At 39.8% G+C, this 14,262-nt stretch overlaps 1 protein-coding gene across 3 annotated transcripts in view; it reads right to left on the reverse strand.

Annotated features, from left to right (window-relative positions):
* Window positions 1-1,102: 1,102 nt before the first annotated feature.
* The window catches only part of LOC106700075 (zinc finger protein 518A-like), a 34,181-nt gene continuing 21,021 nt past the window's right edge, over window positions 1,103-14,262 (reverse strand). For all 3 annotated transcript variants that reach the window (XM_023341047.1, XM_023341048.1, XM_023341046.1), the window contains one exon: window positions 1,103-7,211. In XM_023341047.1, the coding sequence (XP_023196815.1) occupies window positions 3,170-7,192 (4,023 nt within the window). In that variant the 5' untranslated portion in view covers window positions 7,193-7,211 and the 3' untranslated portion in view covers window positions 1,103-3,169. The remainder of the gene's footprint in view (window positions 7,212-14,262) is intronic.

The following is a 14,262-nucleotide window of genomic DNA, read 5'->3' on the forward strand; positions in this document are numbered from 1 at the left end:
TTTTGTATATTATAATGTTAAAATAATAATAGTACTTGTCTGAATGCCAAAATGAATTAGTGGTATTTTAATGGAGGGTGATAAAAAAGACCAAAATAGAGAGATAAGAAAACGGAATTACGGACAAAACTCATTGGTTCCTGATCAGTGTGACTACTGCCTGAACAGATAAGGCTCCATGATTAACTAAGTCTGGCTGTTGGCCTGATCTGGAGCAGACCAGCTGCACAGAATAAATCTCCATGGTAACTTATGTGTTACCAGTTTTGTGAAACCAAATTAGGACTTAATTTAAGCCAGGATGTCTAAAAAATCCTAGTTTAACTCGTTATTTTGTGAAACATCCCTCCGAGTATACTCGAGATTCAGAATGTTTTTAGATATTGAGTAAAGCAAACAAGAAACCTTAGAAACCAAGTTATGGCCTTTCTGAACACTTTATATTTTCAAAAGATACATTTATTTAATGGGTTATTGTTTTTCCCCCACCCCAAGTTAAAATGGTTGCTTATGAGTCCACTCCAAATATCTTAAGCCTTTGATGTTTTCGATAGGTAGCTTTTGTCATAAATTGAATGGAAAAAATCTTTTTTGGATGTCAATGTCTTGATTAAAGAGAATAAATGCAACAAACATGAATATAAATATAAATATTAATTAAATTAGCTAATTTTTTGCAAATATTAAGTTTAGATGGAGTCAAAGTAGTAAGGTTTAATCATCTGACAACTGAATTGTTTGTAAGATTAACAATTATAGATTTCAATAAAGCAGTTTTTGTTGCCAACTTTGTTCTCCAACTTATGATTATTCACATAATGCCAAATTTCTTATAAGACTGTTCATATTTCATACATTAGATGCAGATTAATTAGTCAGTACATTTTGAAACAAAAAATCTTTACACAGGTAGTAAACATACTTTTCATTCAGCACATATTTCTGTATTACCAATGTTTTTATTAGTCTGATGTACAATTCTAATCTTGAATCTTGAACTAAATTATACTTTTAATATAGAGGGAAAACCATCTGTTACAGCATGTGTAGCAGCTTTCTGTGATCAGTCAAAAAATAAAGCAAAACAAAAAATCAGACACCATTAACAATATATACTTATGCTTTTTATTTGTTGAAAAATAAATTCTTTGGCCCAGGAGCCATCAGGAAGAAGAAATAGGAAATTTGCAAATCAGACAAGAACAAAGCAAAGTCATATGAGAGGTAATTTGGGGATTTCATCCATCTGACTGTTACAAGTGTCTTCAAGTCTATACAAGAGATTGCAGATGTAGATGGACAACAATTTAGTTGAAGCAACGTGTTATTCAGTTACTGATTTAAATATGGGCCAAACACTTAATCAAATCTATAATGAAGACTTCTCAAAAAATTCCACCTATCTTTTGTTTAAATTTTGTTATATTCTCATATGCAATATTTTATCTTGTAGCCCTTGTGTTAAAAAAATACAAATTTCACAAAACCCTTAAACATGACCAATTCAAAATACCAAAATGTAAATATTAATCATCAATGATATATCGCAGTTTAGCAGAATCGTAAAGCAATAATGACAATGACAACAAAAAAACAACATAAAACTTTAAAAAAGTATCTGTTCAGCACATGTGTTTCTTTCTTTTTTCTATGGAACAATTATGTAAATATAAAAGAGTGGCATGGCTTGTTGCTCTAAATGGTTTGCATACTAAGAGGGAAGAAAACGTGTTTTATGGATTACCCATCATGTACTACAATCATTTCAACTCAAAGAATCCAGAGACTCTAAAGTCCTGGAGGTAGGGAAATTGTGAAATGTAACATAAAATGTAACATTAAGCAGAAGAGACATAATGACAATACAGTACATTTAAAGTAAAGTCCAAGTCCTCATCGCGCGCACACACACACACACACACACACACACACACACATGCCATCTACCAATATTAGCTGTTACCAGGATTAAATTATGAACTGTTAAAACATACAAAAATGTCTTTCCAGGCATTGTTGACGGGACTCCATTTTGATATTAAAAAAACATTAACATGAGTGGGTGCTTTTCATTTTGTATACACTCTTGCTCATTTTAGAAACAATGTGCAATAATTAGACCACAGCATGCTGTACTTCTATAAAAAATGGGTTGATCCAGCCAACACCCCTCTACATAAAATTAACTTTTCCATATAAATTGGAACCAACAGCAGAACCACAGAAATGGGCTAGAAATTTGATTACTGGCACTGTTTTTAGATTTGGGGAAACAAGCAGTAGCTGAAGAGCCTTTTGCCATGTCCATTGAACCTGCTTCAGTCTGTAGACTGAGGCTTTTTCTGAAGGCCCTTTAGCTACAGAAATCACTTAATTAGTTCCAGTCAAATCTGTTAATACATCTTTGAATAGAGCAGCTCTTTCTGCACAAACTGGCTACCCACTAGGTAAATATGTATCTTTCATTTTTTTATTCATTTACATAAAACATTGCTATCATTTCGCTGTACAAATGGAAGACATATTTACAATATGACCTGGAAGTCAATCACCACAGAAGTCTAACAAGAAAAGAGACAGGTTCTTTGAAGTGAGCATTTGACAAGAAACAATTTTGTTCAAAATATGCTCCTTTGCATTTTCTCATTTTGCACAAGTAGTAGAAAACAACTGCAGGTCCATTGGCTCTCAAAAATAATGACAAGCATTCAAACTGATTCTTAAGTGTAAAGTAGAACTCCAGTCCCATCATCTGAATCAGACATTTTCAGTTTGTAACATTGTTACTCATGTAAAGTCACTTTTACTGTTGTATATTTTTTTTACAGTTAGCTGTACATCATGTCCAAGAAGTATGGTTTAATAAGAACAAAACAACAATGCAGAAAATGACAAAGAATAATATGAAATTACCTGAGTTATTTGGTCTAATTGATCGGCTTCAGTCAATACTCCACATCCACACCTCTGATTACAAAATACAGTTTTCACATTTAAACTAACATGGGTGGCAAAAATCATGTTTACATTTCCCATGATATGCATAAAAAACTGTAATTCACTCAATATGTATTTAAGTGATGAAAAAAGAATCTAGGATCTTTACATTATATCAAACGTTCTTTGAGAAAAAAAAAACATTTAGCCATTTCAGAATGGTGTAAAACTTTCAGAAGAGCTTATTCCAGTCTCTTGTTGCCTCCATGAGATGTCTTTGGCCGTGGCCAATCCAATCTTCTTGGTTGTTGAAAAGACGACCACAAAACCAGCAGTCAAACACCAATGAGGCTTGTCCACACGTAGATAAAGTTTTCACTACTTCATATTTCTTTTTGTTTTTCTTTCTTAGTTTTAATTTCAGGAGAAATCGTTCTCGGACAGAACTCAGAACAGGTCTAGGTCTTGAAACACATTCACTTGAAGATGCAGAGCAATTGTTCACAAGACCACTAAACTCAGCAAGGGCTTGAACTGTCTTTTGACTTAGAGCAACTTTTGTGACAGCACCTTTGTACCTGTTGACTGCCTTCATTATGTTCATCACTTCCGGAATGTCAGCATCAGGATGATTAAGCACCACAACAGGTTGGCCTCTACAGGGATATTTGATCTGCTGTCCTGTGCTGTGTGGCGCAAGTCTCAGCATCCTCTCCACTTCTTTGCCAGCTGGCGACCATAAAATATTGTCTTTTTCAGTCAGCACCTTATTTGAGAGCCTATTAACCTTATGCAGGTTTGCTGGGAGCTCATCAAATAAAGTTTTCTTGTGTCTTTTCCTTTGGCTTACAAGCCTTGGAGCAAGGAGCAGTCTATTTGCTTCACATGGCTGTAGGTTTCCATTTATGACTGAAGGTGACCCTCTAGGCTCCTTTGGATGTTCATGTATATTATTTTGTACACTGATCAATTGAGATGTTGGACAGGTTTTGTTTGCAGACACTAGGAAGCACTGCCCTTGAGGTCTGCTGGCCAAAAGCAAAGGTTGCTTGCTTGATGTGGGAGTAGTATTGAGGTGAGCAGTGGGCGAAACTATTTTAAATATGACTTTATTCCCAGGACATTCACTGCTCTGGCTCAAAATAGCCCTGTTCTTTGCCTCTTGCTTATTTCCAAAAAGGCTTGATCTAGAAGGAGAAACATATCGAAGCAAGTACGCCTGACGACCAGTTTGTGGAGTGCTGGATTTTTCTGGAAAAGTTCCTGCCAGAACTGGTTGTGAGTTGACTGAGAGTTGAGGACCAGGTAATTTGAAGCTAGCTTTACTGGGGTTATGAGTAGATGGGATAGACCTCTGCACAAAGTAGCATGTTGGTTGAGCCTTTGCTGCTGTATTTGTTGATGGACTATGAAGTGTTCTTGAAAGAAGCACAGGTCTCTTGAAACCTGAGCTGTTGATAAAGTAGTGATTTGATGAGGTGCTACCCCCTGAGCAAACAGAAGAGAGAACAGTCCCCTTTTCTGTGGCTTGTGGATTTCCTGATGATATACCTACAATGTTGGCTTTTGGAGTAAGCATTACACCAGTAGTGTTACTCAAGTTATTAAACTGTTGTTTCATGCAAGATAAACTGACCTGAGGATTTGGAGAACTAGTTAGGAGTTTAAAACCTGGAGTGGCCGTGACTTGCACTGGCATGGCAAATTTATTGTTGGTTGGTTGGATGTTTGTTGCTCTCAGGAGTACTGGTTGCTTTCCACCAGGCAACTGAAGAATTTGAAGAGGTTTTTTAGCTTGCTTTAAAAAGACATTTCTTGCATGTGAAAGTTCTGTTCTTTCTCTGTTAAGCTGTCGAGTAATGATAGCATTTGAATGTTCTTTGACAAAACTTTCTATAGAATGTAAACTAGTTTTTGTTTCTGGCTGTTTTGTGGATATGGGGATCCCATCTTCCTCAATTTTGATGATATTAAAGTCTTGAAGAACTGAATCTCCATTTTCCTCACTCAAAAGATTATCATTTGCTATGCACTCATCTACCTCCCCATCCCCATCTGTATTTCCTGCAGTGTGTTCTGGAGGCTCTGTTAATCTCAAACTAAACTGTGATGGATCCCAAGCCTTTTTTGTCTGTTCAGAATATTCGCCAGTACAGAGCAAGTTTTGGGAATTGCTCTGTACTGGTGAGGAGCTAAACATTTCCTTTGAATAGTTGTGAAAAGTAAATACCTCCTTGTTTGATGTTTGTGGTTCACCTTTTCCTGTGCCCAAGCCTTCTACTCTGCTCCTAACAGAAAAGGGTTGTGGCAATTGAGACGAAGATTCTATGCGTTTTACAATTTGCTGACAAATTTTACTTCCATTTTCCATGAATGCGCCATCTCTGTTTTCCAGAGAAATCTGATGAGGGGAGTCATTGTACAAGGTGTTGGTAGCAAAGTTGTCTTTGTTTTTTTTGCATAATCCGTCAAAATCATTGGTTAGAATTGATTCTTCTGTGGTTCTGCTGTTCTTTACAGTTTCTCTGCAGACAGTTTTGGAAAGCAATGTTTTCTGGGCAGCATTTAAAGGAGATTGACAAGTACTAATATCCTCACATTCCATTTTAGTATTACTCATTTCAGATCCATAGGTAGCTCCATCACATTTGAAATTTGCAGCATCTGAATTCCCAGACACTGCTACCTTGCCTTTGTCAGTATATACAGACTCACAGCTGTGGCGACCTTCATCCGCCACTGAGTAAAACCGGTTTTGTGAGGGATTTATTTGTTCACTATCAGAGTACGGAGTAGAATTAAGATGACAAACAGAGGTTTCCTCCTCCTCAATCTTCACTTTTACTGCCATAACATCATCACGATCCATTTGAAGCAAAGATCCGTTTCTTGGTGAAACAGCTAAACATTTTGATGTGGAGCCCTTGCATTCAGAGTACTGCTCAGTCTCAATGGAGTCCATTGTTTTTGATATCACAGGATTTGATACCAAAGGACCTACACCATCCATTAATAAATGGCTCTGAGAAGACACATTTTGCTTTGCTGTTGGTATTACTTTGAGAACCAAATGCTTTTTGCCATCAACTATCTTGAATCCCATCACTTTAGTTGTACAATTAGGGGGAAGAGAGATTTTGTTTTTCACCATCAGTACAGTAAGCCCATTGGCATTGGGATGACTTCCAGTGTCAGAATTATTTGCATTTTCACATTCCTGTAACATGACTGAAGTCGAGTGTTCTGCATTATGAAAGTTCCGACTTCTGTTGTCCTTTCGTCCTAGAGTCCCATCCGTAAAGTGGTGGATCTCCTCCAAGGGAAATTCTTGTTTGGTTAGTCTGCCATTTTCACTTGGTACAGTTCTAGGGGGAGAATTCAATTTTGACATCCCTTGTGTTTCCTGTGAAACTGCAATCTTTTTATACAGTTTTGTATTTGTAGAAGAATTTGTTGGTGAACCACAGTCTTCAGCAACTTTTAGAGCACTCTTTCGCTGTGCCTCCTCTTTGTGAACAGCCGCTGTGTGCTTTTTAAGCTGCTCACTTTCTGCTGTGCCAAATCCACAAATTGGACAAGTGAAAGTAAATGTACCAGAGTGAGCTTTCATATGATTATGGTGATCTTCTTCATTTAAGCTAATATGTTTACATTTTGAACACTTCCAATGACTCTCATTATGGTGATGGATGTGCTGAACAAATGTTCCTGCATCAACAGTAGTAAACTCGCACCAGTCACATTTAAACTCTCCGTTTATACTATGACACATCATGTAGTGTCTGGTCAGCAAAAGCAGGGAATACTGAACATTGTCATTGCAGAGCTCACATGCAACCAGAGTATTCCTGTGCTCAATTCGGTGACGTTGAAGTGCAGGAAACTCATTTGTGACAAAGTCACACAAGTCACAAGGGTATGTGGGAAGGGATCCTTGATGAACTGCTCGGAAATGTTTAAGGAGATCATTGGGGCTAAATGTTAAATTGTCTTTACACAATGAGCATCCAAAACTAAGAATTTTTCCAGAGAAAACAGCCCGCTGCTGAATTTTACAACGGCCTTGGACAGTTTGGTCATCCTTTCTAATCACACTTCCATTGTCCTTTGTGATAGATTCATCAGTATTACGGAAGAGGGGCCCATCATTTACTTCTCTGAAATGCTTGCAGACTAAATCTTTCCCCTCATCTTTTTCTTCCTCCCCACCTGATGAATTTTTGTTTGGATCCTGGGATAGTGTGAAGTCTTCCATAGTTCAAATTGGAGAATTCCTGTAAGAAAAAAACATCATTACACACTATTAAACAGTAGAGGGATTATTATTATTTTTTGTGCTGTGTAACTACATACAAACATTCACATTCAAACTTTCATTCAAATACTTATATAACCATTTGTCTGAAAAAGAATGTAAGTTATAGAATGAGAACACACCTGATAATTCAAAAATTGTTGGAAATAAAAAAAAATTCAGAATGCTGTGATAAATGTCTATGACCATGTCCCTCATATAAACAAAATAGACAATGAAATGTAAAATATGAAAATCTCTCATTTGCCCACTTAAAATATTGCTTTAAGAATAAGAAATGAAAAAGAAATATAAAAAGAAAAAAATATTCCAAAACAATCGTTTAGATCCTAAGTGCAAATTTAAGCAGATTTCAAGGAAAAAACAAATCAAAACATTAAAATAGTCTGCTTAGAGAGAAGAAAAATTTTAATACTTTACATTCTCAGTGAAAACTTCAGCAGCTTTCAAAGATAAGAATTAAATATATAGCGTATAATAATATTACATACAGTACATTACAATGTATAAGCGTTATTTTGGTGCAGGGTGGGTTCTTGGCACTTGCGCTCATCTATGATTGTAAAGTTTCACACTCTGCATGCTCTACTGGGTGACACTACTGATCGGCAGTATTTCCCAACATACACTCAACATAATTTGCAGTGCATGTTACTTTGTTTTTGTCTGACTTTAAATAGCCAAAATAACTCCTTTTTGTAAACAGTGTAATTCACTGTCTTCTATCTTTTCTTCCATTAGGACACTCTTTATTCCCAGTCATGTCCTGCTTATTACCTGAAATGAAAATCTGGGTGCTTCTGTGCTTTCTGCATGAACCTATTCAACTCATATGACTGGTTCAGCAAGGAGCTCTTATTAGCTATTCATCTTTTCTGTATATCGAAGGTCTATATTGATTCTCTCTCATTTGTTTAGCAAGGAAAAATTATTTTGTAATAAATATTGCTATTATTTTATTGCCCATACCTAAGTATATTTAATCACATACTTAGTTAAAGACTTAACATTTCAGTATGTGGTAAAGTAAAACACATTCTGGACCACCAGACCCTTCACATTCATACGGTTCTCTGGTTACACTGTGTTTGGATTACTGTGCTGTCAAAGCAATACAACAGATGTGTATCATCCTTATTCAGGCTCTAAGGATAAGTCAAAATAACTCTTTCAGAAAACACAGATCCACTAAAAATCACAAATATTAAAACTGACTGATCTAGTCAACTGTTATACAGTGCAATTGACGTATAAGCAATAAATAACCAGATTCCACACATGTTGGAGTCGAATGTTGAGAAATGGACAAAACGAGTCTTTCAGATCCTTAAGGTTCAGTCTTCACTATTCTGACCAAGGCTGTTGAAAATCCTTTCAGGTAGCTTTACATTGAATAAACTGTCCTAACCCCAAAAATGATGTTCTTGAGAATGTCTAAAAGCAATAGTTTTACAATAAATGTTTATAACATTTTGCAAAATTTAAATGCCCTTCAAAGTTAAAGATCTTATTTTCTGCTAAGATTAAAATTCTGAGGTTCTGACCATAAATTCATTCTGGTTTTCCCTTTAAGACAGTGTTTCTCAAACCTTTTCAGGTCGAGGATCACTTAATCCATTAACAAACACTCACAGACCACAAATAGCACAACATCTTAACATATACAATCTGAAATAAAAATACTAGTCTCTTAGCACACTTGCTGTCATGAACAATCATACTCCAATCATACTTATTATTTGCATATTGTGAAAGCGTGGTTTCTATGCTTTCCAATGATGTCAAACACATGGAAATAAAAAAAACAAGATGTTATTTACTACAAGCATTGTGTGCATTAATATTTAGGTCTATTCGCAAATCAGAAGCACAATTAAAGGAAAATAGACTTGAGTTGCTTTGACAGAAACAAAAATCTTCTTCAGAAAAATTAAATATAAAAAATATACAACCATTTATTTATCTATAGTATTTACTTAATTTAATCATTTTTAATTAAATAAAAAGTCAATGTTTGAGCAGAGCATTATAAGCAAGCAAAGTCATAAAAATCAAAGAACAGTTTTCACTAACAGACTTGAGTCCTGCCGTTCAAGGCTAAGAGCCATTCAAAAGAAGTGAATCTCTAGAAAACTACATCAAAACTCTCAGCAGGTTTGACTCAGCTTCATTTGATAATATAAGTAGTCATGGAGTTGTTTTCTTTCCACTGGTATCTTCAGCTTTTCTTTTGAGTGACCCAGTTTTAAGCCACTTATCCATTATTATTAAACACAATCATTTGGTAAGCTAGCTGTATGCGTTGCACTTTGAGCTCAAGTCACAGAAAATAACACTTGTTTACCTTGCGGACCACAATGTGAGAAAGATCGCTTTAGGAGTAGTGTCTGTTGTGGACTCCTTGTTTTAATTCTTTCCCCTCTAAGAAGTGTAAACAAATAATTCTGAAAAAATGGAATCCATTTTCAAAATGGCCATTTTAAGTGTAGTTGAAGCAAAAACACTAACTCGACAAAAAGATGTGGCATGAAATGGAACTTTTCTGATTGACCAGGAATACACAGAAGCAAGAAGTCAAAGAGCAAGTTTGAGCGATTTGTTTAAAATTACGACCTGCTGCTTTACTCGCTGCAATCCTTTATTTTTTTGCAGGAAGTTCCTCAAAAGAGAGGTAATGTCATTTGAGTATCAAACACCTTGCACCAAGAACAAATATCTGGTGCCTCCTTGAATTGAGATGTTCAGACTAACTCTTTCAGTATGAAAGATTGAATGGGTTGCATATGGCCAACAGCTGATTTGGGTCACATTTGCCACTGTGTTAACATAGCCTCTAACCTCCTCTCCTCTGTAACCAGCTCCCAGTTTTAGTGTATACTAAACAGACACCTCGAATACTTTTCAGACCAGGCTTAAAATCTTCGGCTAAGCCTTTTCTGTAGTTATGCAATTCATGTTCAGTCTGTTTTTCTCTTCATAGAAGATATGTCTGGCCAAGTGTTCTGTTAGCTCTGACACTTTCCAGGAGGGAAGGATCAGTTCAGCTAAAACTTAGCTTATTCATCAAGTAAGAAGATTTTAAATAATCTAGAATAATAGAATAGAAGAGAATAGAATAGAATAGAAGTACTTTATTCATCCCAGCAGGGAAATTACTTCGCAGTTACAGCATAGAGACAAGACACAATAACAACTACCACTGAGTAGTAGTTGTAGATAAAATAAAAATAAAAAATAAAATATAAAATGCTATAAATTGTAAAAAAAAATATGAAATGCTGTTAATATAAAAAGCAACTTAAGAGCAGTCCTTCCAAAGATTCAAAAAAAAAATGCAGATATGTATATGTAAATATATGTACAGCAAGTGTGCCACAGTGCAGTTGTGCAAAATTGGACTGATTTGTGCAGAACAATGATTTAGCTTTTATTGTACAGTGAGATGGCATGTGGCAGGAAGAATTTCCTGTATCTGTCCCTACGACAGTGGAGCTGGAGCAGCCTATGTGAGAAGGTGCTCCGCTGTCTGTCCACTATGTTGTGGAGAGGGTGCTGTTTATTGTCCATAATAGACAGAACCTTCTTCAGTGTCCTCCTCTCCACCACAGTTTCCAGGGACTCCAGCCTTAGTCCCAGTACAGAGCCAGCTTTCCTGATGATTTTGTCCAGTCTATTAGAGTCACTGGCTCTGATGCTGCTTCCCCAACACACAGCAGCAAAGAAGATGGAACCGGCAACAACACTGTGATAAAAGGTCTCCAACATCTTGCTGCACACTTTGAAGAATCTCAGCTTCCTTAAAAAATAGAGTCTGCTCATCCCCTTCCTGCACACAGCGTCAGTGTTAGATGCCCAGTCCAGTCTGTTGCCGATTACAACTCCCAGGTGTTTGTAATCCTCCACCTCCTCCACCACTTCCCCTTTGATCTTTAGTGGCCGTGAAGATGTCTTCTTCCTTCTGAAGTCAATCACCATCTCTCTGGTCTTACTAATGTTGAGCCTCAGGTGATTCTGGTCAGACCACTACACAAAGCTGTCCACCAGTGTCCTGTACTCCCCCTCCCCTCCATCCCCTATACACCCGACAACCGCTGAGTCATCAGAAAACTTCTGTAGGTGACATGACTCACCTACTGGAAATCAGTGGTTTACAGGGTGAAGAGAAAGGGAGAAAGCACAGTTCCCTGTGGAGCTCCTACGTCACTGACCACCACATCAGACAGGACACTGCCCAGACGGACAAACTGTGGCCTGCCTGTCAAGTAGTCAGTAACCCAGGAGATCACTGAGTCGTTGACACCCATCCTCCGCAGCTTCTCACCCAGTAGCAGAGGCTGGATGGTGTTGAAGGCACTGGAGAAATCAAAGAATGTGATTCTCACAGTGTCTCCTCCACCATCCAGGTGCGAAAGTGCTCATTGCAGCAGGAAGATGACGGCATCGTCCACTCCTAAGTGGGGCTGGTAGGCAAATTGCAGGGGGTCTAGAAACGTCCTCACCCTAGGCCTCAGCTGGGCCAGGACCAGTCTCTCCATGACCTTCATCACATGAGATGTGAGAGCAACTGGCCTGTAGTCCTCTGGGTTGGATGGCCTTGGCTTCTTGGGAACAGGAACCACATTAGAGACTTAGACTTAGACTGACTTTATTATCATTTTGCATGCACAGGGTGTATACAGAACGAAATTTCGTTGCATACAGCTCAGAACAATGTTTTGAGGTTCCAGTGTTATGAGGTTACTCCAGAATATAAATATAAATATAAAATATAAAGTGCAGGAATGACAGTAAAATAGAAGTTATGTAGCTATGTACATGTGCAAGGTATGAAGTGGACACCAGTTTTTGAGTGAAGTCCAGTTAAGAGTTCAGCAGTCTGATGGCAAGCGGGAAAAAGCTGTTTTGGAACCTGGTGGACCTGCACCGGATGCCGCGGAACCTCTTTCCAGAGGGCAGCAGGGAGAACAGTCCATGCTGGGGGTGTGAGGGGTCACTGACGATGTTTCGGCCTCGGGACACGCAGCGCTGGGATGAAATGTCCTGAATGGAGGGAAGGGGGGCCCCGATGATCCTCTCTGCTGTCCGCACCACTCTCCTCACGTTCTTCCAGTCGGAGGCGCTGCAGCCTCCACACCACACAGAGAGGCAGCTGGTCAGAATGCTCTCTATGGTGCTTCTGTAGAACGTCTTGAGGATGGGCGGGGGCAGGTAATAATAATAATAATACATTTTATTTCAAAGGCGCCTTTCTGGCACTCAGGTGTGCTCTTCTCATCCTCCGCAGGAAATACAAGCGTTTCTGTGCCCTCTTGACCAGAGATGTGGTGTTCACAGTCCAGGTGAGGTCGTTTATGATGTGCACCCCCAGGAATTTGGTGCTGCTGACCACCTCCACAGCCGAGCTGTTGATGAGCAGTGGAGCGTGGCTGGGCCGGTTCTTCCTGAAGTCGACGATCATCTCCTTCGTCTTGTCAACGTTCAGGATCAGGCTGTTGTCTCTGCACCAGTCCACCAGCTGCTCCACCTCCTCTCTGTAGTCCCACTGAGGCCCACCACCATTGTGTCATCCGCAAACTTCACGATGTGATTGGTGGCGAACTTGGGGACGCAGTGGGTGTCATCAGAGTGAACAGCAGAGGGCTCAGGACGCAGCCCTGAGGGGAGCCTGTGCTGAGGGTGATGACATCGGAGGTGTGTTGTCCGATCCGGACTGACTGAGGTCTGTCGGTGAGGAAGTCTAGCAGCCAGTTGCGCAGGGGGGTGCTGAAGCCCAGGTGTCCCAGTTTTTCTGCCAGATGCTGTGGGATGATTGTGTTGAACGCTGAGCTGAAGTCCAGGAACAACATCCGCACATGAGTGTTCTTCTCCTCCAGGTGAGCCAGGCTCAGGTGTAGGGCGGAGATGGCGTCCTCAGTGGAGCGGTTTCGGCGGTAGGCAAACTGGAACGGGTCGAATGTGGAGGGGAGTCTGGAGACAATGTGTTCTTTTACCAGCCTTTCAAAGCACTTCATCATGATGGGAGTCAGTGCCACAGGCCGGTAATCGTTGAAAGAGGTGACTTGAGGTTTCTTTGGCACCGGAATGATGGAGGCAGTTTTGAGACAGGCTGGCACTGTGGCTTGGTCCAGTGAGGTGTTAAAAATGTTTGTTAGGACACCAGCCAGCTGACCTGCGCATTCTCTGAACACCCGCCCAGGTATGTTGTCGGGGCCTGAGGCCTTCCGTGGGTTGACTCTTTTCAGAGTCTTCAACACATCGGCTGTGTCCAGGCAGAGTGCCTCCTCTTCCTGGTGGGGAACAGTTTTCTTTGCCGGAGTACTGTTCAGTGCCTCGAACCTCCCAAAGAAGTTATTGAGTCCATTGAGAAAGTCAGCATCAACTTCGCCCACTGGGGTGGGAGGATGGATTGTAATCTGTGATCGCCCGTATGCCTTGCCACATACTCCTGGTGTTGCTGGTGTCGTGGAAGAACTCCTGTCTGTCGACCCAAAGCAGTCCTGCAGTGCCTCAGCTGCCTCCTGTGTCCACCTCCTCACCGTCCTGATGTGCACAGGCTGCCTACTCACTCGAGGGACATACTTGGGAGTCATCCTTACCAAGATGTGGTCCGACCTGCCAAGGGGGGGCAGGGCTGTGGCGCTGTATGCATCTTTGGCATTAGCATACAGGAGATCCAGCATTTTGTTTTCCCTGGTGGGACAGTCAACATACTGCTGGAAGTTGTGTAGAGTTTTGTCCAATGAGGCATGGTTAAAGACCATGAAGGCGTCCGGGTGTTGAGTCTGGAGTTTGGCTGAGGTAGAGCTGATAACGTCACAGGCCACCGCTGCATCAGCTGATAGGGGAATGTAAACAGCGATCAAAATGGCGGACGTAAACTCCCTCGGTAAACAATATGGCCGCATTCCCACAGCCAGAAGTTCAATATCCGGGCTACAAATCTGTTCCTTCATGTTAACATGACCGGGATTACACCACCTCTCACTCACATAAAGTGCAATCCGGCCGCC

Source organism: Xiphophorus maculatus, chromosome 10 (assembly GCF_002775205.1).
Source record: "Xiphophorus maculatus strain JP 163 A chromosome 10, X_maculatus-5.0-male, whole genome shotgun sequence".
In the NCBI taxonomy this organism is placed as follows: Eukaryota; Metazoa; Chordata; class Actinopteri; order Cyprinodontiformes; family Poeciliidae; genus Xiphophorus; species Xiphophorus maculatus.